General features: G+C 36.5%; 2 protein-coding genes across 5 annotated transcripts; one reads left to right on the top strand and one right to left on the bottom strand.

Annotated features, from left to right (window-relative positions):
* The first annotated feature begins 40 nt into the window (after window positions 1-40).
* LOC131775269 (endoplasmic reticulum-Golgi intermediate compartment protein 3-like) lies at window positions 41-10,007 on the top strand. 2 transcript variants are annotated; one of them, XM_059091360.2, is made up of 17 exons: window positions 41-829; window positions 1,651-1,721; window positions 1,886-1,973; window positions 2,686-2,726; window positions 3,054-3,132; window positions 3,211-3,251; window positions 3,706-3,840; window positions 3,989-4,072; window positions 4,208-4,265; window positions 5,817-5,864; window positions 6,890-6,921; window positions 7,079-7,175; window positions 7,373-7,437; window positions 7,750-7,828; window positions 8,061-8,118; window positions 8,465-8,520; window positions 9,019-10,007. In XM_059091360.2, exons 1-17 carry the CDS (start codon window positions 733-735, stop codon window positions 9,096-9,098), a joined length of 1,209 nt encoding a protein of 402 aa, XP_058947343.1. In that variant the 5' UTR covers window positions 41-732; the 3' UTR covers window positions 9,099-10,007. The 2 variants fall into 2 exon arrangements, with proteins under 2 accessions (XP_058947343.1, XP_066023681.1); XM_066167584.1 differs by lacking the exon at window positions 5,817-5,864 and having other exon boundaries at window positions 51-829.
* Window positions 10,008-10,580: 573 nt separating this feature from the next.
* Window positions 10,581-25,333, bottom strand: LOC131775268 (potassium voltage-gated channel subfamily KQT member 1). Of its 3 annotated transcripts, XM_066167582.1 has the most exons (15): window positions 24,900-25,333; window positions 21,959-22,061; window positions 21,379-21,505; window positions 20,244-20,313; window positions 20,049-20,145; window positions 19,661-19,786; window positions 18,671-18,781; window positions 17,710-17,805; window positions 17,285-17,408; window positions 14,925-15,056; window positions 14,099-14,150; window positions 13,876-13,951; window positions 13,692-13,786; window positions 13,055-13,083; window positions 10,581-12,649 (listed from the first exon to the last, which is right to left on the bottom strand). In XM_066167582.1, exons 1-15 carry the CDS (start codon window positions 25,235-25,237, stop codon window positions 11,616-11,618), a joined length of 2,610 nt encoding a protein of 869 aa, XP_066023679.1. In that variant the 5' UTR covers window positions 25,238-25,333; the 3' UTR covers window positions 10,581-11,615. The 3 variants fall into 3 exon arrangements, with proteins under 3 accessions (XP_066023679.1, XP_066023678.1, XP_066023680.1); XM_066167581.1 differs by lacking the exon at window positions 14,925-15,056 and having other exon boundaries at window positions 17,090-17,408; XM_066167583.1 differs by lacking the exon at window positions 14,925-15,056.
* Window positions 25,334-25,975: the final 642 nt, after the last annotated feature.

Raw genomic sequence — 25,975 nt, 5'->3', positions numbered from 1 at the left:
CTCCTCATGCCTCGAAGGAGAAAATGATAGGACCTGGAAACGAGGTCATATATCACGGGCGCGGCGTGCGCAAACTTTTGCGTGCTCTTCATCATCATTTGCTTCATGTTTAGCACACGCGCGTTGAAATTGCGCAGGACGGAGAAAATCTGTTGCTGATCAATCTTATTACCAGATCTTACGTTAACCTTATCCAGCGGAACGGCCGCTGTAGCGCACAGAGTCGTCCTTTCCTGACGGCTGATCAAGGAAACAAGGACTCTGGAAACGAAATTGATCATTGATTCGTACACAGTAGATTGCACAGCGGAATAAAATAAAGGTAGGGGGAGTAAATGACCCCCATAGACAATTTTTTAGTACTAATTTTCGAAGCAATGCAACTTAACCTCCAAAAGCGTCAGAAATATTTTGATAATATAATAAATCCGCAGCAAGCTCTAAATTTCGTGCTCAAAGAAAAGCTGAGAAATTTACCAAAATTCGAAGGAAGTAAACCTGAAACCAAATTTCGTCTTCATAATAATTAAATCAGCCATCTTCCATGGAAGCAAGGCAGGATTTCAGTAGGGAGGACTCAGGCGATGGTTTGACACGGAACTGAAACATGGTACGCATGCGTGTTCGACCGAGTCCCTCTAAGCGAAATTTTCATTTCCCTGTCGGCCCAAGAATTAATGGATAAAAGTACGTAAAGCTAGAAGAATTTTCCACAGGAATTGAAGCAGCAAGATGCAATCAAAGGATATAGTAAGCACGTTAAAGAAGTTCGACGCATACCCTAAGACGCTCGAAGATTTTCGAGTGAAAACTTTCGGTGGAGCGGCAGGTATGCTATGAAGCTTGTAACTTTAAATAGGATTTAGTTGAGGTAAAATTAGTCACATACTGCCGCTAAGTGAAAGACAAATGATATGTGTTTTAATCTGGTTGGGTTATTGAAATCATCAAAATAGCTGGTAGTTAAAATGTAAACTATTTTATGTGTATTTGTGGGAAAACCTTTGCAAAGTTAGTTATGCACTTTGTTACGTGGCGATTTCTACGGTAACCATGAAGATGCATGTGTAATCATTTTATGATAATCGTAAAAATATAATGTTTATACGGCTAGCCAGTGTTCAGGATCTTAAATCAAGTCTTTAAGCCACTTTTAAGCAGTAATTAGTGACAAACGTGTCGATTGACTGACCCATGTCTTCGTTTCACCTCCTATCCGCGTATCCGACGGTCTGGTTTTCTGACAGTTGGTTTATCCAATCAAATGCGTCCATGTGTTGAGGGGGGCCTGAAATAATTATCTACATCAATATACAACAACAACCTCCTACATAATGGAGATATATAGAAAAAAGAGCCAGGAGTCCTGCATATTAAACTTGAATTTAAGGCCTTTACATAATAATTCCTATGTTATGTTTTAAATATTGTCTAGTATTACCACAAAGTGTGCTCTGGGTTGGTGCTTGTGGTAGTGTAAAACCTCTTTCTGTGTCCTCTGGTTTCTGCCCTCCACGAAAACCAACATCCAAATTTCAGTTTGACCTGGAAACAGTGGACTAGTAGAGCTATGCTGTGGAATGTCCCCTGCTAAATTACTGTTATTATTATTATTTTTATTTTTACATTTCTCTTTTGATTCCTCTTCAGTGACATTGGTTAGTGGATTACTGATGTTCCTTCTGTTTGTATCAGAATTAAGTTTTTACTTATCAACAGAGGTAAGAGATTTATTAATGACAGAATATTTTATATTAAGTTACTTATGGCTTTAAATGTAAGAAATTTCCTTTTCTAAGTCTTTTCTGAGCCAAACTTTTAAGTCTTTTTAAGCCAAAAATGTGATTCCATCAACTGACAAATTTTTGAAATAATTAATTTGCAGGTTACACCAGAACTATATGTTGATACTGCCCGTGGAGAAAAGCTTAGAATTAATGTAGATATCATTTTCTCAAAATTACCCTGTGTTTGTAAGTACTTTTTTCTGTTTTAATTTTGTTGTAGACAACTGACATATAGGATAAAAAAGTATAATATTTTTTTAAAAGGGATGATTTTCTAAAGAAGCTGTGAAGCTACATCCCTAGGGATGTTAAGCGTTACTTTGGTTTTATCAACTGTAAATTGTCACCGTAATAAGGTTTTAAAACTGACATTTTGAACATTTGCCCTTTGTCGGAGCATTGATGAAGGACTAATACTTTAATTATGGGGAATAACATTTGTTTGGTGTGCACCAGATATGGCAGAAGTCAAAATTTAACCAGTGATTTTGACTTGCATTTGGATACTTTTCACAGTCTTCCCACTTTGATCCACCAATGGTGGTTAGGGGAAGTGTATGGAAGTATTGAAAGAAATACCTACCCAGGGAATAAGGCTGTAAAGTTAGTAACCTGTGGTCAGATTTTATTCATGGGGGGGGGGGGGGGGGGAAAACAATTCAGTGGCAGTACACTGTGTTCTCCTCTAAAAGAAGACTCCATCATGATGGCTCGATAGGAAATTTACAAGGATCAGCAGTATATGTATCAAGTACAGTAAAGGCCTTGTTCAAAACTGTGATCAAGTTATGATAACCTATGAATTAAAAGACTTTTTTCTGTCTTTCAGAACAAAAACTAGCCAACTTTAAAAACTGCACCAGTATGTGAAACCTATTCATCTCTAATTTTATTTCAGATTTAAGTATAGATGCCATGGATGTATCTGGCGAACAACAGGTATTGTGTGAATTGATTTGAAAACTGTACTAATATTAATGACCACTTTAATTCCTATGAGCAACTAGCATCTAATTTCTCCTTAGAATATTATCCTTGAATCAAACGTGGAGGTCACAAGAGTAACAGAAATGATCACTGACCATACAAACTCTTATCTGTTTTACAAATTCTCCTTGTCAGAACCTCAGGAAATGTATAGAGAACAGTATGGAGAATATGCATACTGATGTTAGGGTGTAAAGGGTTTATTATAATTATACTATTAACATTATTATCAATATTTAGAGCAGTGGTGTATGTAATAGTTATTTATTTTGCACACAGATTGATGTAATGCATAGTATATTTAAAACAAGAGTGGATTTGGATGGAAAACCTATTGACGAAAATGCGGAAAAAGGAGGTTGGTAAATAAATTTGCATCAAACTGTAGTACAAGATCTATAAATTAATCAATTTATTTTTTCTCTCTCCTAAACAGATCTAGGTGATAAGAGCCATGAGGCCAAAGAGTTACTTGAGGTGAGTTAACCCTTTAACTCCCATGAGTGACCAAGATGGAATTTCTCCTTACCAAATCAATACAACAGCAAACAGACAAGTGCTGAGAATAAAGAAAAACATCAGTTAGGGGATTATTAGTTGATTCAATACCAAATTCTCAGAACTTACATCATAAGAATTGTATAGTAGACAGTAAGGAGAATTACAAATGAGATCTTGGGAGTGAAAGGGTTACTAAACTTTGATCTGATCTGACAAGTTTTTTTTTTTTGTAACATCACAGTTGGGTTCTTACACATGTAATGTTAGAGGAAGTGAAACTCCAGACTGTTGCTTAATTCACCACAGATCTGATCTGAAAAGTTTTTTTTGGTTCTTATAACATCACAGTTGGGTTCTTACACATGTAATGTTAGAGGAAGTGAAACTCCAGACTGTTGCTTAATTCATCACATGATTATTTCCTGTACAGCTTGATCCCAACAGATGTGAATCTTGTTATGGTGCAGAGACAGCTGGAAAGACTTGCTGTAATACATGCGAAGATGTGAGGGAAGCCTACAGAAGGAAAGGATGGGCGTTATCAGAAATAGACAACATCAAACAGGTAATGTCTCAAAATGAAACATCCCCAGCTTGAGTCCTCTTCTGTTCCTTAAGCCTTTTATGTTCTTAATCTGTAATCTTTTCTCTTATTTTAGTCATTTTTTATGCAACAGTATTGAAACTGCAATTCCTGAACCTTTTAACTTCAGTGTCTCAGGGAAGGTTGGAAAGACAAACTTCAAGAGCAGAAAAACGAAGGCTGTTTAGTGACTGGTCATCTGGAAGTTAACAAGGTTTGTTATGAAATTTAATTGAATATGAAGTTTGAGTATTTCTTTCCACACAATGTTATACAAATTTCCTTTCATTGTCCAGAAATGCTGTTCATTCAGTATTGCTCAGTTTTGTTGTAATTTCAACTGTCATAGGTGGCTGGGAACTTTCACTTCGCCCCTGGAAAGAGTTTTCAACAACATCATGTTCATGGTAGGGTGAACTGAAAGGATTATCTGTGATTTTTTTTTAATTTCTAAACTGAGCTGAACTGAACTGAAACTGTACCTAACTTTGGAAGCTATTACTACTGGTAAACCATTTATAAAAAAACAAATGGATGAATGAGTAAAGAAATGAAATAGATAAATTAGTGGATAAATAAAATGCATAAATTAATAAATGTAAATGAGAAAACAGAATAAAAATGAATGGGTCATAACAGCACAAAGTTAATTACAAATGATATATAAATGAAATTTTGGTTAACAGGATAAACCTTTTGTTAAAAGGGGTCAATTTAATCCCTAAACTATCAAGATCTTAAAGGCAATTCTCTCAAAAGAAGACAACAAATTTCTACGTCAGTGTCCCCTTATCAACTCAAACATTTAATCACCTATTTGTTTGATATTGCACCAAAACTGCAAAGATATTTTAAGAACTGATCAAGGTGTGGAAATTCGTCATTTTTTTAGTGATTCTCCTCATTCTGATCCCTCAAGGATCAGCCAGAGTTTCACTGGCAGCTATGAAGCTGCAAGAATCTTAGCAAATAGTATACTAATAGGTGGTTGCCATGGAAATAGCATGACATAGGAATTTGACCTACATACTAAAGTCAAAGTCAAAAAGTTTTTTTGCTACAGAAAACTAAAATGTACATGGTATGCTCAGTCTGAGCAGAGAGGTGCATGATTAATTTAAAACTTGTGTTTTCATGGTAAAGTAGCTTGAGAGGCTTAGAATAATTGTCTATAACAATGAAGTCATTGGCACACAATTTACTCAGAGGGTAAAAAAAAACCTGGCATGTGGGGGTAGTTGAGTTTGTAGCCAGGCAAAAGAACTTTTATTTTTTTGTTACTTTGTCTAAAGAACAAAATGTAACCACAATTAGAGTTCAACTGTCAGTTACAATGGTGTCTTTGAAGTTCAGGCAAAGATGTGGATACTGCAGACTTTGTTCTCCCTGCTTAATGCATAAAATATTAAATGTATATGCTAATATCAACTCATTTGATTCTGTTAATGACAGCAAATGTTATTGTCTCTAATGGGAAGTGCTAATTGTGTGTTAGGTAAATTTGCATTGCTTTGATACCAGTTCAAAATTATGTCACTGTTCCCTTGAATTTTGGAAGAGCTCTTTGTATCTACATGTATGCTTTGTGAGCTGTGTAGAATAAATTTAATCAGGATTATTTCACTTAAACCTTGACCATACACACAATTACTTCTGTACTGCACTGTGCTGTATTGTACATGCTCATGGTAAATTTGCATCCAACTTACTATTCTCTTCTAGAATTTAAACAACTCATTAGAATTTATTTAATTTAATGCATCTAAACATAAAAAAAATAAAATGTTACTACTGAGTACAAAATCAGTGAACACATTTAAAACACCAATAAATAACGTTTGTTAATTTTTTTAAATCAGTTACACTCCAATCAATAAATTGGTCTGAGTGATTCTTGTACTTAACACTATTCATTGCCTCATTAACACACCTCTCACACACCCTTTTGCACTTTGCAGTCTCCATTCTCAAGTTAAGCTCAGGGGGAAATGTTATTAAACTGAATAGTAAGTAAAAGGCTGTTATATCGTGCTAAACTGGAGTGCAAGGCAGTCATTTCTTGCCAGACAGTCATTTACATGGAGTGATTTAGACTGTAGACAAATCAAATTCCTCCTCATGGGCTTTTCATGCAAGCATAGGCATTGGCATAAACATTGGTTCATATAGCATTGCACTATGGTGAAGGGGCTGTCTTTTGCTGCATAGAAGTGAATGCACTGCACACCTCACACTTCTGCTGTCCAAGAGCTCTATACTGATATACTAAATGCCTTTAGATACTTTAAAGGTTGAATTATAATATGATAAATTAGGTACCTATGTTCTAAAATTTACATATAAACTATAACTTGAGGCAAATATAACTGAGAAAATGCTGTCTAACTTAAAACCATGAAAGTTTACTTTTTATTAAAACTTTAACTTGGTTGTGAAATCAGAAATACAAAGATATATTTACAATACTGATACATAATGTTATTGTAGTATAACAAATTCAAGGATAATTTACAGAATCATTGTTAGACATTTTCTGCTCAGACTGGGTGTACCTTTCAACCAAAAGAAATTGAAATAAGTGGACAGAAAGTGCTTCTGTAGTTATTTTGAAGATTTACAGAGTTGTAAGTAAAAAGAGAAAAAAAGAAGGGAAAAGAAAATAAAAGATTTAGGTTATGTTTATAATACTCCATAAATCACGTTTTGTGTTAAGAAAACATGAAAACAGTGGTGCACAACTCAGTTTTACATTTATATGCTTCCTTTTTTTGATTTACTTGAGGCTTATGCTCAGAAATGTTTTTGGAAAGTTGAACATCATGGAAACTAAATTTAAGTACCCTTGATTTCTAATCTTTTATGATATTAAATGATCATGCATAGTTACATTTATCAGAGCACAGTTTTTGTCTTTGACTAAGCGTTTCACCCAACAGACAAGGATTTCATAGATTACTTAGCTCAAACAGTTTTGCTGACTGACTTGTTCTTTGATATAGTAACACTATTTTTTTAAAATTATTTTCATTAGTGCACGATTTACAGCCATTTGGATCCACTCAGGTATGTGTTGTACATCTATTATAAATCTGAAGTTTCACGTTAGTTAATTTAGACTTGGTCATAAATAGAAAAAGAGAGTTTTGTGTTAACTGTTCATAGAAACAGGTCTTTTCCCTATAGATTCACATGAAATCAAAATCTTTTGTTTTCGTTTCAGTTTAATCTGTCTCATCATATTCGCCACCTTTCATTTGGCCATGAATACCCTGGAATAAAACATCCCTTAGATGATACATATATTTCTGCAGAAGACTGTAAGTTTGCCATAAATATTTCTCTTCCTTTTCTTTATTATTTTTTAAAATGATCCCAAACAATTCATTTTAAAGTAAATGCTTCTTCTAAACCTTGTCTATTTTTTGTTGCCAATGCATAGCTTTTTAATGATATTTAAAAGGTTCTTCTAACTATTAACATATTTTTTGAACTCTTTCATTGTTCATGGCTGTAGCTGGAAGCATGTACCAGTATTTTGTGAAGATTGTCCCAACAATGTATCGGAAGTTAAATGGCGAGGTGAGAGTAACAGACCTACCCACCTCAAATGAATAAGAGCAAAACTAGTCTTAAACAGTTTTTGATCAGAGATTAAAAAAAAAAAAATTAACACAAGAGTGACTTATTAGAGAGGCAGCTCAATAGATTGGTTTTAGTACCAGTCAACGTCTTAATTACAAAGGAGATAGGAGAAAGGTTCCTTTACTGTAGTTATATTTTCGTTAATTTCATTGTCTATCTACTGGGAAATGCTTGTTGATATTGTAAGCTACATGTATGTTGAGTCTTTGAATATTTTTTTTTTGTTTCTTCTATGGGATGCCTATGCAGGTTGTAAGAACTAACCAGTTCTCAGTCACTAAGCACAAAAGAGTGATAAGACAGGTGTCTGGTGAACATGGTCTTCCAGGTATGGTTTAAATATGTGTTCCACTTAGTTTTGCAGCCAGTTTGGAGTCAAAGTTTTCTTTCGCAAAAATTTGGGAAGGGAAGGGGGAAGGTGTTCTTATGATTGCCCAGCAATTCTTTCAGGGGTGGCAATACTCCTAGTCACTTTTCGTTGTAGAGACTGAGGTTAGCTTTAGGGATAATAGGGTCCAAAAACAGTTGTACCCAACTTTTTCTGTTGCTTATCTTTATAGGTGTTTTTGTTTTATATGAATTCTCTCCGATGGTGGTTCAGTACACAGAGAGCAGAAGGTAAGGCCGCAAATTGTTGGATTATATAGTTGATCTGTAGTGTTACACCCATGTGTTAAATTTCTCTAAGTCAAACTTCTACCCTCAAAAGACTTCTATTTTTTGGTGTCATTGTCTTTGACCTCCTAGTTTGCTTAACTGGGATTTAGGGTGTTTCTTGTTTGTTAGTCTTGCTATTTTTAGTAGAAATAGCATTTAAATTATGGGTGATAGTGCTAGTTTCACACAGAAAGTTTCCTGAGATTGGCTGCCTTGTTTATTCACTGTGTCTGGGTGTTTTTTTATACATGTGCTTTTGTTTGTGAAGTAATTCTATGATTTATCTTTTCTCTCCCATTACCTTCAGATCCTTCATGCATTTTCTGACTGGAGTCTGTGCTATAGTTGGTGGTATTTTTACAGGTATGGAGTTAGTGAAATATCCAAACCTTTCCTAGTTAGATACTGTTGTACTACAGCGTAACAAACACTTTAGAAATAATAATTATAATAATAATAATATTAATAATAATACTAATAATGCCAAAGATAGTAATAGTTATAATATAGCATCATTTTTATTATTATCAGTACAATTAAATGCTAGTTTTTAAATTTGATTCAGAGGATTTTAATCAATTAAAATAATCTATAAATGATGGTGATAATAAGTAATAATGCTGATAATAGCAATAACAGTAATGACATAATTTAGTAGTACTGTCATTAATAATATTAATAACAAATAAATTGATGATAATAATAGTAATAATGGTGCACAATTGAGCAAAATACAAATGTAAATTAATGATGATAACAATTAAAATAATAATAATAATAATAACAATAATGATGATGATGATGATGATATTATTCCTGTTTATTTTTCCTTTCTGATCTCACATTCCTGTCTATTCACAGTTGCTGGACTTGTGGACTCTATGATTTACCATTCAGCTCGAGCATTGCAAAAGAAAATTGACCTAGGAAAAGCAAGCTAACGTATTTTGGAGAATGCTTGTCATGTGACTCAATCTGATGCAGCAGTGTTAGGTGACAATAGACTTTGGCTGACATAATGGCGAGCTGTACAAACTTTCATCCACCACCCAGAACATTTTGGAAATTTCAAGGCAGTAGAATGAGAAATTATCTCTAGGGACCAGTTTTTATATGGATTTGTAATAATAATCAACAATAGTGTAGTCTTTTAACTCTTTATCTACTAGAAACGATTAAAATGTAACTTCCCTCTGAAATATCCAAACATTATCCAGCAAATCAATAACAAGAATTCTCATCTTAACAGATAGTTGGTATCTTGATATAATACTAAATTCTTGTAAGTAAGTTACAAGGGAATTTATAATAGCTTGAGGGGAGAGTTAACAGTAAGATCTTAAGAGTTCAAGGATTTTAAACGAAAACAATATACTTCTGAATCACACTGAATTACAAATGTGTGCCACCTTAAAAAAAAAACCAACCATAATTAATTTATGAAGCTGTATTACTTTTCTTATTTTCGGGGCATTAGTCAAGGACGAATGACGAAATGCCATTTGGATGCCCATCACCTAATGTTTGATAGGCTGTCTTCAATACATTGTCGCGACAGACTGAAAATATTATTTGAATGTGTTGATTTTGATCGATGTTAATCGGTAACGGCAGTTGTGGTTGGTGGTTTCGATGATTTTTATTTAATTGAATTGCATATATCATTTCTTGTGTACTGACATTTGAAATCTAGAAATCACTATGAGGTTTAGTACAATAATTCAAAATTGCAAATCATAAAAAGAGGCCTGAAAAATTTGGTTTGTTGCCGCTGAGTGAAAAACTGGAACTTGTAATTGAGTGAAGATTATCCTTGTGTCATTATAAAAAAAAAAGCTTTTTAAACATTAGTCTTTCTTGTTGTGACTTGGAAAATCTTTGGTCCATTGGAGCCATATTCAAAGTGTCGAAAGTAACCCTGGAATGGATAGGTTTTGCTTTACCTCTTTCTCAACCAATCAGATGCAAAACTAAAACCAATCACGACTTGGCCGCGCGTGTTTTCCCGTCCTTCTGGTAGTTTCGTTTTTACCTTGAGTTGTCATTGGCTCTTCTGTTTATTATCCTTTTTTCTGATTGGTCGTAGTGATAACTTTGGCTTTAGTTTTACGACACTCATTCAATAAGCAGTCTATTAGCATCCAGCTATCAAACCAGTGTGAGAATAAAGAGGTAGGCTTAAAACTGTTTACTTTAAGTAGCAGAACCTTTCAAAATATGTTGTGGACTCCATTTTGTTTAATGCGTAGACCTGGGGAGAACTTAACCGTCCCTGATCCTAACCAGAAAGGGACAGATACATCCTTTAATGGAGGACTAGGTAAAGTGTTTGGAGAAATGTCCTTGCGTTTAGTCATGTCACAGGTGGAAACACTATGTTAGCATACACCACCAAAAAATTTCAAGAAACACACCAAGCAGAATGATGGGACTTTTTCCTTTTATCAAACTGTACATTATTATAGTTGTTACACAGGTCAGTTCCTCTTAAAAATATAAAAATACACCTTTAACGAGAAAATTCTCAGTAACGTCGATAAAAGGGCAGCATTTGAAAACACTCATCTGAGACTTAAATAATGTTCATATTTCATGATTATCTAAAGCAAGAGAAAATATTTTTCTCTCGTTAAAAACCAAACTCGTGTCCAAAACCATTACACGGCTGATGTTAAATTCAAATCTATGTCAGTATCTGAACAACTGCGCACTTAACCCTCCCCTAACCCAACAACAGTCAAATTATAAAACCTTCTGAGGCGAATATTGCACGTTTTCAGATCAAAGATCAAAACTTCTGTTTGCAACGAACTGACTCAGCATCATGCCCGCTCCAATAAATTACTTTTAACTAGTTCACAATATTTTATCCGCAAACTCTATCCTCATGCAATTAAGAATCTTTGTATATATTAAGCATCGCACCATATAAGGAGGTCCAGCTTCCTGGGAAATCTTTCATCGAGAAGATTTCCAATGGCGTTCGTGAAATGTAGTTATTAATATCTTTAATGTTTACTTTAAGCTCTAAACTTGTTGCGTGGCGGGTCAACACTGAATTTTTAGCGGCTTTTGTTTTTTACACGAAAAAGAGACATAACTCTATTTCTCTAACATCATGTTTTTCCGTGATCAAAGCACGCGGCCAGAGGAATAAGTACCACTCTCCTGAGCCCGCGGTTTACGCTGAACTAGTTGATCATTCACAACAGCAGCCACATCGAAAGGGCGGAAAATTCGTGTAAGAACATCCGCAGGGACGAAAGAGTTTTCTAAGTTGACAAGCAACTGAAACCCTTGGGGATCTCGTTCACTCAATGAGCGCGGAGCCTGAATAGGCTAAAAACGCTTTTGGACTAGTTCCTCTTGGAGACGCATTCAGCGTAAGCCTATACTTTCTGTGATCATAATTCCTTGGTAGTCACGCCAGTCTTTGAGACGTTTAGCTTCTGATAAATCTATACCTCAACAGGGTTAGATTTTACAAGAGGGCGCCGCTTCGCCGACATCCGCGTAGGCGTAGATCTCACTGATGAATCATAGTGTCCTTCTTCAACGGTTTGAGGGGAAGATGGAGCACCTTCCGACTCCCCCTGAGCACCCCTTGGTAAAGTGTCCCTTTCCCCTGTGAGAGAGTCCCTTCGTTCTGGTGTCCCTTGATATCGTCCAGCGACGTCGCATTCATCTGAGTCTTTTTCTTCTGCCTGTGAAACCTCTTCATGTTCTGGCATTTGTGTTTCGGACTCTGATAAGTTCAAGAGACTTCGTTTACGCCGTCTCGTTTCTAAACCTATTTCTCTTTTTTCCCACACCGGTTCCTCACCATTCTGCTCAGTAGGGCTGTCTGTATCCCCCAGAACGGGATCAGTATCAGACGCAGTAGAGTTTTGATGAGAAATTGGTCCGGGGGGAGTCAGCCCACCAACAGTCTCTTTCGAATCCGCAAGACTCTCATCCGCTTCTGTCACGTCTGATAATTGCCTCTTGTCCGTTCCAAGATTACGTGACGAGGGTGGGGCGTTCAGAGCAGTCGCATCAGTATCGTAAACTGCATCTAAGTGGTCCAAGTTTGGGTGTTGATCTCCACCCGAAAGACTTCCATGTAGGGACTGCGACTGCGTGGAACTCAGAGAGCCTGGGCGTGACCCTGAGCTATGGCAAGATTCAGGATAACTTAGCGTCACGCAAGGAATATCCGACGATCTTACCACGTGGGTAGTAGCGCTGTGTGTGCCTGGAACCATTTGGGTTCGAACGTCTAACGGGTCGGAATGCGCGCGGGTCACTGAGGAGCGCCTGGAGGAAACACCGTCGCCATTTTCGCGAAAATTCAAATCGTAAGAGTTGCTGCCACCCGATGGAGACTCACGAGTACTCTGAATGCTCCGCAGCATCTGCAAAACCAGCTCAAGTTTAGAATCTATGATGTTCACTTGATGTTCCACCCGAGAAAGTCTTTTGGTTACGTCTACTTTTCCTGCGCCTTCATCATCTGAAAAAAAAAAAAAGAAGAGTCTTCAACTTTGCAAATACTAACAGCCCAGTCCCTTCCCCTCCATCTTGTTTTGTCAACCCTAGCGTGAACTTAACAGTATCAGTGTCTTGCACTCTCCAACCCTGTATCTCGTAAAATAATTTTCATTGAAAAGTTGAACGCAATAAGGGATTGCAATGGTTTCGCTTAACTAGCTTTTGTAAAAATGCGCAATTTTCTCAATCAGTCAGATCCAAAACTAAACTTTGTCACTCTTGTTTTCTACGTGAAAGGTGTTCCACAGTTTGAATTCTCAAACTTCTGTACGTCGCCGTAAGATAAATGTTTCTTTGGATGATGAGCGATTCGATACATTCCTCCAATTAACACTCAAATTTCCTGTGTAACAACTTTATTACCTACCTCCTTCACTCCTGTGAGATTTGTCCATCCTAAAGTAAAAAATAATAAGCCACAGGTTTTACAACATACATACGACTACCACTATAGATTTTACAACACACGGTGTACGCCTTTTCATTAAGAAAAAAGCGAATCGCACTTCACTGAATCACGTCCATTTGCTTTTTTAGCGAAGAGTCACTGGAAATGTAATCACACGAATGATAGACGTCTACAACGCTTAGAAGAGATTTATTGCATGAGAAAAAAGATAAAAAGTTCAGTTTACACAACTTTTAAAAAAAGACTAGCATGTGCTTTAGTTTCGCTGAACATCGCACTGTGATTGGCTCAACAGAAACACGCGTAACTTCCTCGACCAATCAAAATCAATCACGATTATGGCGCGTGCATTTTGCAGCGCTTGGAGTGCCTGGCGTTGGTCACGTGTATTTTTGTCGAGTTCTGATTGGTTGTTATGTTGCTCACAGGCATTATGATTGGTCTCTGACTCCGTTTCATGTCACGTGACAGCTCGCAAGATTCCTTGAAACCAAGAGGTGCAGTTCAATTTTCTCTCCGCTGAAACCTACCATGACCGTCTAGCTTGACATGACTATCAAATAATAGTCTAAAATTATATTTCTTATGCCCTTACTTGGCCTGGAGACTTTTAATTCTTGCTAACATTTCGACATGACCTGTTGAATACTGTTCAATAACATCTTTAACATCATATGGTCTCCTAGCCTCCTGCACAACGAGAAAGTACAAAAAAAGATGATAAAAAAGTTGGAGCATTTTTCAAGTAAGTGTCCAAAGTAATCGGGGATTGCCCTAACCTTGAATTTCCTTATTGCAACCCTGAGCTTTAGGATTCGAATGAGACGAATGGCCAACTTTTGAGCATTTGTCAACCTGTGGAAAGAAAGTAATTTATTTTAAAGCTGAGATTGAAGACCTTTGAAGAAAGCAAGTACTGCTGGGATATGAGTTAACAAAGTTGACAAACCCCATTTAATCCCTGAATATTTGGCTAAAACATCCACAAAAAAAGACACTTACTCAATGCATGGTCGTTCTCCGTCTGTCTGTAAAGCCAACAGCGCATTTTCATCTGCAATATCGTAGAGGAAAGAGGTTAAGCTAATCGGGAATATGGAATAAACAGAGTTTCCCTACCATAATTATTTGAGTTCAAACTCTACATTGCCCGAGTGACGTCAAAAAATGCACTCACAAATCCCCTCTGATGACCTGTGCGCCAATTACCTCTGATTGAGTGTCTCAGTTTTGAATTTTCGCGCGTAAATAACAACCAATCAGCGGCTATTTTTGTTAAGATTACGTCATCATACTTAGGTTAGCACATATTAACTACAAAGATATGCAAACTGGTTAGTGTTTCCTGCGCATGATTGCTTGATACATAAAGATAGATATACCCACCTGGCCGAGATTAAAATTAAGTAAAAAGACAAATGTTAGTTTTTGTTTATGTAAAATTTACCTGATTAGAAGTTTAAATATCCTTCAAAACTATACAAGCAGAAAAGACCGTCGTCCTTGAATTCAGCATATTCTTTTAAAAATCATGTCCCATTCAACTTTGATTTTGTGCAACGGCGTTATAGTTTTTTTTGTCAAATATAACTCTCACTGCGGTTTAATAATTGTCTAAGTTATGAATTGGAAAATATATTAAATGAACTACAAAGGCATAATTTTTACAATATTTTAAAGTTTGATAGAGCACCGCACGTTTCAAATAACATATTTAAATCTATTAGATTCTCTTTTAAATAGCTCAACTTTACTGTTATCACAAAAGTCAAGTTTAGAGACTCCCTGATAATTATCAATCACCGTCAATCAACTGTCAATCACTTACCGCCCCAAATCGAGGGTATAATTGATTGCTTTCTGGAGTGAACGATTGAACAATGAACATTATGTGATGACAGCATCGTCACTATTGCGTCATGGCTGTTGACGGAACCGAATTTCGATCTGGTACTCTCAGCTGAAGATAGATCGAAGTTTATTTTAAATTTTAAATGTTAGTTAATTGAACTGTACTTCCTCGACTAGGGGCCCTCGGGGAGGGGACTTAACCTCTTTCAAATTTATTCAAGAATTAAACATTGCGTAGCTGATTTCAAAACGGTGCTGGAAACCGTCCTTTGTCAATCACCTCCTTTTTTGGGGGGGGGGGGAAGGGGAGGGGAGATGGGGGAGAGAGGCAAAGAATAATAGGGCGGTCCCTTGTAGAGGAAATGCAGTACCATGCAATAATTTAAGACAAAACTTAAATTTAAAGGGTATGGAAGCTTTTTCATGCATATTTACAATAATAAAAGAAATACCAATGGTCAGTATTATAGATAGTCTGCCTACCAGACTTGAACATTATTTTGTTTACATTCACAATTTTACATGTAGATGGTCAGAGATTACGAACATTGTTTATGAGTAAGCTCTGAGTGACCTGAGTATTCCCAAATTCAGATTCATTTATACAAAAAATTTGGAATGTTCTTTAAGAAAAAAAATATTAGCTAAACTTAAATTTTACTCTTTTTTTTGTTTTATGCCTGTCAACCTTACTAATCAAGAAACTTGTTTCAGATTTTGCAGTTGAAACATTGTAATTTACTGTAGCAAAATTCAATTATTGAAAGTCACTCGTTTTCATTGCTGTTGGTGTTAATCAGGGTAACAAAGTATTCATTCGTCATTTTAAAAATAAATTTTTAACCAAACAGTTATGCAAGCATATGCATGCTACAGGAATCCCATATTTCACACTGGCTAGTGCCTATCTTTCTGTAAAACAGTGGATTGCTTTGTTAGTTCTTGCAAGTGCTGAAGAATGTGCAAGTGCTAGTTCACTGGTGCATTCTTACTAATAAAAGAAAAATAAACAAAAATAATGTGAGAAAAATAAAAAAACAGCAAATCTGCCACACATATCTTACTGTTAAAAGTTAGAATCACTCATTAACTCTTTCTCCAGAAGCCAAATCAAGGAAAGCATCTCCAAAAACAGAGCAGTACCCAATCTTGCAGAAAGTATTGGGTGGAATATTGTTTCCTGACATTGACACTTTTTAGGAAACATTCAATTCATATAATATAAGTTTTTGGCACAATCTTCAACATTCTCAGAGTTTTTTCACAGAACTTCGCACTTAAATTTGCCAAAGTGCTTGTCTGTAGGGCTACCCCCAGTTCCCAGAGAATTAAGTTACAATTTATCAACCAAAGCAGTGGAAAGAGTTAAACATGACTCTCAGTTGTATATAATGCCCATACAAGATTTAGAACTGATTTTTGCAGGAAGAAGTTGATAGAAGGTAAGGCAACAGGGCCCATAGATTGAACTGCTGCAGATGAGGCTGATGATGACTTGTGATTGCAGCTCTTTTCTGGATTTTTTGTGGACACCAGGATTGAATGCACCAATCTGATAAGATTGGCATCAAAGTAAGGATATTCGATGCTTATGCCACCATCTGCAATATTTCCACAGCCTCTCAGCTTCTTAATCGTTCTCCATCAACTTCATCACTCACAAAAACCAGCCCTAAATATTGTCTTTTTTTGTCTGACAATAACAAACTTTAACCCTTTCTTACCCAGAGTTAGATCCTTGGCCAGTCAATTTTTTTAAAATTTTGGCTATTGTGGACATTTTACAGAAACACTAGCATACGCAAAAGTAATTCTATGCTGAATGAGTTTGCTATAGAGTTTTAACAAGTCTATGGCTGAGACATTACTCTGTGACCATTTGAAGGAAAGTTGCTGGCACTGTTTCTTTCTTTTTTTTCTGGTACCATTGAGTTTTTGGACATTTTACAGGCTTAATGCGAGCTGCTCTGCTATAAATTAATCCTATCGCCACATAAAAAACACAGCCATTTATTGCTAATCAGAATTAAAGGATTGAAAACTGGGCTGAATCCAGACTACTTGCCAAAACATGTGCATGGGCTTTCCTTTTATACTCTTGGGTTCAAAAGGGTTAAAGTCACAAAATGGGCAATGTCTCACCAATAAAATCACTGTCTAATACACTGCAGGTGCTAGCCTTCCTGTCATAATTAGCAGTCAATTGTGAATCAGATTTAGTGGAATGCACATCATATGACTCTCTTCTAAACCCTTTCTGCTTTGTCCATAGAGACCGTTTCCTTTTACGTTGTGAATCTGATAGATGAGGACTATCATCTTCCACTCCCACCATACCTGTGGTGCCGGTTTTCTCCATTACAGCCTTCAAGAGGTGCTGCTGGCGATTGTAGTAAATTGACGGCAGCCATGTTGCTACTGACTTTGAGTCTAGATCAGCACAGAAAAGCCGCCAGTATGACTGTAGAGAATAGATGAAGAACAAAACTAAAATCAGTATGCATATTCTCCTTTCTGTTCTCTAGACATTTCCTAAGGTGCTGACAATGAGCCTCTTTAGTTGGTGATCATTTCCTTTATTCTCATGACCTTAGCATTTGCTTCCAGGGTGTTATTACAAGGAGAAATTAGATACTGATCACCCTTAAGGGTCAAAGGGTTATTTTAGAAAAATATCAAAATTACAAAGTTCTTGCAAAGATACAATTGAAAGTTTTTGGAATAAATCTTTAAGCAAAATAACAAAAATATTTTTTTAATACCTGAAGGAGAATTGCAGCTGGCCGTCTTCTCCTATGAAAATGTTTCTGCCTCTGCTGTTGTGTGACCTTTAATGCAAATCCTGATCCTAAAATGCCCTGAAAAAACAATGAAAAAATAAAACTGAATATTCATCAACAACTGGTAATTACTAGAAACACTAAGCCTTTGCTTTAAACATCACTATGCTATAACACAAACCTTGGTATACAGCCTTAAATAAGAACACAATTTTTGATTCTGGAGCAAATAAAACTTACTTTCACAATTAAGGTTTTACACTCAGCCTCATTCAAATAGTGAAAGTTTAAAGAACACAGAAAAGGCTGACTGATCCAAAATACTGCACCACAGAGCTCAAATTGCAATGTATAGAGGAAAGTCCACTTCTTAGAACGCCAACATCCCTAAATCAAAATGAGGCCTTTGATACACATTAGCAGTTTTTGCTCTCAGGTCAACAAAGCCGACTTTTGTGAGAATTTGAGAAGATTTGATTTAGAGGAAATTTGAAAATGAGAGTTTTTCGAACCTGGAAATAGCTAAATGCAGGCAAGTAATCATCAAAGATCAAACCACATATTTATTTTTCCACACACTCAGTTTCTCTTTCAAATCCTGGGCGCATTACAGTGCAATTCAGTCTTATACAAGTAATATACCAGTATAATTACCAAGTTTAGATTATTCCACCATTTAACTCTTTAAGTCCTAGATTAAATTTGTAATTATCCTTACTGTCAACCATACAATTCTTGTAATATTAGTTCAGAGAATTCATCCTTGGATCACCTAACTATCCCCAAATTGATATTTTTCTTTACTCTCAACACTTAATATCTGATTGATATTGTATCACTGTTGTAAGGAGAAATTCTCTCTTGGTCACTCAGGGAGTAAAAGAGTTTATGTTAAATGGGTAAATTATTTTACATATCCAATGTAATAACTCTCAATACTCACAGCAGGAAGAGCAAAAAAGGAGATTCCAGAGATAAAAAACAAAGCAGCACAACACTTTCCATACCAGGTGGAGGGTACAGTGTCACCATACCCAACTGTTGTAAGCGTGACCTGAAACATTATAGAGTGTTGTCTATATTAGGAGGGAGGAGATAAGGAAGGGAAGAGAGGGGGAGGGACAGGGAGAGAGGGAGGGGGAGGTGAAGGGGGGCATGGAAAAAAGGGAGGGAGGGAGGAGGAGGGTATGGAAAAAAGGGAGGGAGGGAGGAGGAGGGGAAGGGGGTATGGAAAAAAGGGAGGGAGAGAGGGAGGAGGAGGGGAAGGGGTTATGGAAAAAAGGGAGGGAGGGAGGGAGAGAGGGAGGATGAGGGGAAGGGGGTATGGAAAAAAAGCAGGGAGGGAGGGAGGAGGGGGAAGGGGGTATGGAAAAAAGGGAGGGAGGGAGGGAGGGTGTAAGAAGAATAAGGGAGGAAGGGAGGGGTATGGAGATAACAGGGAAGGAGGGAGGGAGGAAGAGACAAAGGGAGGGAGGGAGGAGGAGAGGAAGGGAAGGGTATGGAGAAAAAGGAGGGAGGGAGGGAGAGAAAAAGGGAGGGAAGGGGAAGGAAAGGGAGGGAGGGAAGGAAGAAAGGAAGGGAGAGAGGGAGGGGAGAGGGGATGGGGCAGAGTGGGCAGAAGGACAAGGGAGGGAGAAGGATAAGAGGGAGTTGAGAGAAGGAGGGAAAAAAGGAAAGTAAAGGAATGGGCAGGATGGTGTGGGAAAATAAAAGGGATAAAAAGACTGCCAAGGGAATGGGAGATGAAAGGGAATAGAGTGAGGTGGGAAAGTATAAAGGAGGTGGACAGAATTAGAAAGTAGAGGAGGGAGGAGATGGGTGGAAGAAGAAAGAGAAAGAGAAGAGTGGACAAGACAAGAAAGAAAAAGTGAATATTAACAGAAAAAAAAAAAGTTCCAGCACAATAGTAAAGTCAATTTACATTGATACTTACAACTCCCCACCAAAAGGAACTAGGCCAGCTGTCAAAATCACTATTTGAATCTTTTTCAACCATGTAGAGTACAAAGGATGCAAATATTAAACTGATAAAACCAAGATAAAATGTCGTAAGAAGTTCCTGAAAACAAAGAGAAATATCACATCAAATCACTCTTATTAACCCTTAAAACAGAGACATCAGTATGCATATTCTCCATACCATCCTTAATACATTTCCCAAGGTGCTGACAAGGAGAACTTTTTTAACAATCAAGAACTTCTAAAAACGGTGATCATTTCTTTGACTCTAGCAACGTTAATGTGTGATTCAGGGGTGACATTGTAAAACTGAAAAGTTTATAGTTCAAGATGACTGAGTTTAATATTATTTTTATTCCCACCTGACGATGGACAAAGATCACAGAGCCCAAGAGTTTCCACGTTCCTCCCTGTCTGTCGAATCTCAGAACCCGAAGGAGTGGTAGAAATCTCAGTAACCTTGGACATAAAAACAGAGAATCAATGTAATCAAAACTATGTACAAGAACGAGAGCAAAAATTCAAACCCAAGAAACTGGCAAAAAATGTTGTAATACCTAATTGGAGAAGAAGACATATTACTAGCCAGGGACACAGCTACAATTGAAGAAACAATGACTACCATATCTGCAACAAAAAATCACACAATTAACCTTTAAAAATTGCCTCATATTATATTTCCTCAAATAAGCATCTACACTCTAAAAAGCACCTTCACCCAAAAAGTGCCAACAAGGCTGTATGTCAAACAAATGCCCCCCCCCACCTCCTTCCCCCAGTTTCTTAACAATGTGGATTCAAGGAAAACCTGTCTCTATTGCCACTCTATTTAAAATTTTCAGGCTTCAACTACAGTGGAATCAGTATGGGGAAATAATTTCTTTTCTGCTCCAGTTGTTTCTGTCCCCATGTGCTTGTAGAGTTCTTATATAATATAAGCATAATTTACCTGTTCTTTTGATTACTTTCCTATTGCTGAAGTTACCTAAATAACTTCCTCCCGGGCACTTATTCAAGGAAATATAACATCTTACAGGAATTTAAACCTTTCCAAATCATATAATAGCAAGGCAGAGGTGCCTTTGCATTTCTGGAGCCAAGAACTAACTCTTAAGCAGGAGCTCACTAATAATGGCAACCCTGCGACTGATTAATCTACCCTGGCACTCTTTCACTGGTCACCAATAAAAGACTACAAATACTGAGCCAATACTTGGCAGTGAGGTTGGAAGAAAGGGTGACAGCAGCAGCTTATAAGCATGTTAAACAAGATGCACCAGGAGTAAACTGAAGTGACATGCACAGGAGAGCAGCAAAACTGTAGCAGCCCCTGTCAAGCCCTTAAGTCCCAGATCAAACTTGTAATCCTCCTTACTGTCAACCATACAATTCTCATAAAGTTAGTGCAGAGAATTTAGTATTGGATCAACTAATTATACCCAAATTGATATTTTGCTTTATTCTCATCACTTATCTAGTTGATGTTGTATTGATATTGTAAGGAGAAACTCTATCCTGGTCACTCATGGGGGTTAAAGGGTTAAGCCTGATGCAACTGCTGCAGGACTTAATACACATAAACATAAACTTGACTACAAGCTAATGATCACATTAATTTTATTATCTGAGCCACATAGAAACACAGTACCACAAAAAGAAAAAACAAAATTAAATATTTAATGAGAATCATACCTATTAAAGAATATATCTGTACAGCAAAGCGTAATCTTCCCTTAATCCCTACGTACGCACTGCGACAACCAGCTGCCCAAAATCTGACACAATACTCTACTACAAATACCACTATTAAAATAATTTCCTGTAAAAAGAACAAAATTGGAATTAAATTTTGTTAGTGAAACCTCAAAAGCAAAGACACATTTAAGTACGCTCTTTAGATATGAGATCTGGGCCTCTTCATCATTTCCAATTGTCAGATTTCTATAACAGATCATTTGATGGAAAAAAAAACATGCACAAAATAAACGGGAACTGACAAGTTTAATGTCACATTACATGATATTTTATGCAAATCTTTTCTTATTTCAATCTCAGACTTTAAACACTTAGTAATAATGCATGAAACTTGCAACATACAAGTCAGGCAAAGGACACCAAATTGGCAAGTTTTATCACAAATTCTGTGGCCGAAATTCTTTCTACTTCCTGCAGTGACACAAATGGCTTTAAGCAATGTTCATCATGCTCCTTATCAAAGTCACAGCTTTCAAATGCAATGCTTTCTTCTGTTCACTGTTTCTCAGACACTCACCACTACTAAAATTGGTGTCTCTAAAACTTCTTCATAGTTTTCTTCCTTTGTTCGCACTGTGCTCAGCACACTTAAAATCAAACTTACAATCACCAGGAAAAATCTGCAAGCAAATTAAGAACACTCAGAAAATCATACATGCCACAATTTTACTTCAGAATCAATAAATAGACTGCTTGACCTTTTAAACACATAGCATATGCCATCATTAATACGCTGACATATATCATAGTGAAAATGCCCCAAGACACTTGTGGGGTCATCATCCTGTATTAATCTGATATGTTTATTTTTGTTGTTATGTGGGATGAAAGAATCTTTCATATCAAACCAAAACCAGAGCAATTAAGTAAATAAGATTTGACATGAGTAGAGGTGACAGAAAAAGTTATGTAATCTGTGAGCAAAATCATAAGAGGATTATGTCCTTCCATCCAGTGCTTTTCCCTATCAAAAAATCTCAAACTTGTGGTTTTGTAGATGCTTTTGGGAGACAGTTGGACCAAAAGCAAGTGTGAATAAAAAGATATACATACGACAAACAAGAACTGATTTTAAAGGAATTATACCGAATGAAGGCCCACTTTGCAAAAAGAGAATTCATCGAAAAATAAACATGTTCATTCCTTTGTGTAAAGCAAGCAACGCTCCAATGTACCAACAGTAATTGTGAAAGTAAGCCCCCCTATATGAAAATATAGAAAAGGTAACTCAAATGTATTAGCCAGGATAACAGCATTTGAACAGATTAAACTCCTCAATGGTCAAATATCATTTTCACACCTAAAGCATTTGTCATTTAATCAACACCTCAACACACTGTCTTACACTCTGATAGGAATTAATGGGAAGACTCCTTTCATGACAACCGCAAGGTTGTTACACCACCAAAGTCTTGGATACATTCTTTGACGAAAAAAACTAATATGGAACAGATATTGGACAGGCCAGAAACAACAGGCACTTAATAAACCCTTGTTGTAGCTAATACTTTTGACCGCAGAAAAAACAGAAACAGCTCTTGTGAAGAATGATTTTATATTTAGACAGAAACACATTAAGACTGCTGGAGACACATTTAAGATAAGATGACCTTGGCTAATGAATCCAATTTTACATTAACAGATTTTTACTCTCATACTGCAGGCTTATCAACGAAAAACACTACACACATAAAAAAATTTGAGACGAAAAGAAAACATTACCACAATGACAAAAAAAAGGATGTGAATGTTTGTTAGTAGGTAATTAAGTTTTGCCGGTTAGTTCTAAAACACATATTAAAGCAATATTTTTCACTTATATATAATAAGTTTCTGTCATATTTTGCTTCTTTCAGATAGTTTTGTCTGGCAGAAAACCTCACATGAAAAGAGAGGAGAATCCTTGCCCCAATGTATTTTCTTTGAAATGATCATTGGTTCCGATGCTGACTTCACACTTGCGCAAAATATTTCAACAGTCTTTTGTGTGGTCTATTTTATTTTTTTCCCAGTTGCCAAACATGCCCAGCAAGGGTTCAGTGCCAAAAAATTTGAGCAATCCAAATTTAGAATCTGTTGGAAAAAAAGTGCTTTTTCACCAAACCTTTTCTATTTTTTTGACCAAATAATGCAACAGAATCTTCTTAATAATTCACAATTGGCTTTTAAAAACAGATCTCCCTGATGAAAAATTTGAGAGATGTTTGTTCTTTGAATATGCAAATGAAACCACTATTTTTGTTTCCGAGGAAAATCGTAGAGTGCAGATTGACATATAAGGGTAGAGTGTAATTTTATCTCTCCAATGAACAGCTTGGCAAAAAACATTGAAGGCTGTTCATTGTAAAAATATTGCCTAGAATGGAAAGAACAAGACAAACATGTAATCTGGGACTGAGATAATTGCCAAAAAGTATAATAATGTGTGAATTAAATTATTCGCCGACAACATGTCTTGAAAACCACATAGCACATTATAAATGAGGTTAATTAGAGAGTGATTTGTAATAAATCAGGGGAACTTTATACATTTTGAATAAGGTCTACGTGTTCGATAGAAAAACAAAATGCTTTGAACGTTCCGATTCAGATTATTTTAAGGATTCACCAAGTATTTTGACGAAAAAACGCTTTCCAAGTGATTCAAGAATTGATTTTGAGTGCACAAAATAAATAAAATTCACAATAGTTCACAAATACTCCATTCAAAGCTATACCAGAATAATTTGACAAGAAACAAGAAAATAATATTTCAGTCTTACCAGTACAAATAGGTACCGTTTATAGACTTCATTATTAAAAAGTGCGCCTAGTCCTCAACAAGGTCTACTTCGTTGTACAGTAAATCAAAGCTTCGAGTCCTTTTAATCTCATGAATAAGTTCCCATCTGATCGCTAAAATTTGCAATGCGAAGAGTTTTAATTCTCACGCAAGGCTAATTAATAGCAAAAAAATTATCTCGACTTGCAAGCAGAGAGCACATCCAAGTGAACTAATTAGCGTTAAATTTCAAAGTTGATTGAAGAGCATTATCTTGGTATTAAAAACGCACGGGAAAAAATTTCAGTTGGGCACGTAGTAGAATTGAAAGTGAAAATTACCACGCTCGGTTATATTCATGTTTGTGTGTTTACTGTTTAGTAAAAACTTGACGTGTCGAGTGCGAAAATATCAAAACAAGGAACTTGTACACTTACGAACCCCAGGTGAAAATGCGATCGCTTTAAAATTAAAACAGATCGGAAGACGTTACGAATTATTTATTGCCTTTAGAGAAACAGATCCTAGGAACTAATTTTCACTTAACAACAAAAGAAAAGTGCCCATTTTCTTGTCGTCAGCTCCTGCGATGAAGCGAGTTATTAAACGAAATAAATCGAGATTCATCCAATTTTCGCCGATAAAATATCAATTTCTTCGCTTCTGGTAACGATCAACAAGAAAAGTTTCTACTTACAAAAGAGCATGGTACAAGATGCTAAAAGGTCCTTTAGGCATCTCCAGAAATCGAAAGCAGTAGTTTTGTATTTTTCGGTATTCTTCCGGACGACAACCACATGTTCTCCCTGAGCTAAATCCCACAGATTTATCCTCTTTAGTTCTGTGTCCATTGTGAGCTGAAAAATCTCCGCTCCTCTTCGAATCTTGCTCATGTTGAAAACCCTTTCTCCGCAGTGGTATGGTTTCGCCGTCGATCGAATTCGTACTCGAAGAGAGTTTTTCTGTATACGAACCAGACACGCCAAGAAAATCTATGCTGTTGCGCCTCAAATCCGCCGTTACAGCTCTGCTCATGATTCAACAGATTCTGTAGAAAGTCTACACATTCGAAGAAAGAAAAACGGAACTCAGCCACGAAAACATAAACTGAAGAACACTCAACAAACTCTCACAAACGGCTTTGAGTAATGGAATGAGATACGTCACGTGGTAAAAAAAAAAAACCAAAACAAAATTTGATTGGCTGATCGACACGGCGGGAACTGTATGTTTACAACGTCAAACAGATCAACTGTTTCAAAGAATTGCTTCTATTGGACACTTTAGACTCTTCCGGCTTAGGATTTTGACATAAATTTTCTGAAAATTGGATAATATTAATCACGTAACAGTAAAAATCCCGCTTTTAGGAAAGAACATTTGATCAGATTCGCGAATATCCAACTGCGTCGCACTGATGAAGCCAGTCAGCCATTCTAATCGCACGAGTCACGCAAGCTGCAGATAAATAAACAAATTTAATTTGTTGGGATTTTTCTGGCTACAGTTGCACTTGTATGTGTCATCAATAATTATGCTTGGAAGAACGGATCGAAGTTTTAAAGGTGACACATCATGAATGAAAAAACACTTGTGTCAACAGTTTTCCGCTTTTAATCGCAGGGAGGTAACATAAGACTCCTGTCATAAATCAAAAGTTTGAACAATTTAATTAACCAGTTTGTTAGGTGCGCCCACGCACGTGCCCCTTTATGTCTGGACTTTAGCACAACGTAATCACATTTTCTGTTCGAGAATAATTTCGGAGATTCC

This window comes from Pocillopora verrucosa, chromosome 5 (genome assembly GCF_036669915.1).
Source record: "Pocillopora verrucosa isolate sample1 chromosome 5, ASM3666991v2, whole genome shotgun sequence".
NCBI lineage: Eukaryota > Metazoa > Cnidaria > Anthozoa > Scleractinia > Pocilloporidae > Pocillopora > Pocillopora verrucosa.
Note: the sequence above shows the minus strand (reverse complement) of the source record. Positions and strands in the feature narration are given on the sequence as shown.

Bases quoted from the DNA above. Each gene is read 5' to 3' on its own strand.
- LOC131775269 (XM_059091360.2), top strand. From the start codon at position 733: ATGCAATCAAAGGATATAGTAAGCACGTTAAAGAAGTTCGACGCATAC. The intron at 4,073-4,207 runs GTTTGTTATGAA...CAACTGTCATAG, and splicing joins GTCATCTGGAAGTTAACAAG to GTGGCTGGGAACTTTCACTT. The intron at 7,829-8,060 runs GTATGGTTTAAA...TTATCTTTATAG, and splicing joins TGGTGAACATGGTCTTCCAG to GTGTTTTTGTTTTATATGAA.
- LOC131775268 (XM_066167581.1), bottom strand. From the start codon at position 25,237: ATGAGCAGAGCTGTAACGGCGGATTTGAGGCGCAACAGCATAGATTTT. The intron at 22,062-24,899 runs GTAAGTAGAAAC...ATTTGCTTGCAG, and splicing joins ATCTTGTACCATGCTCTTTT to ATTTTTCCTGGTGATTGTAA. The intron at 13,084-13,691 runs GTAAGGGCATAA...TTTTTACTTTAG, and splicing joins ATTAAAAGTCTCCAGGCCAA to GATGGACAAATCTCACAGGA.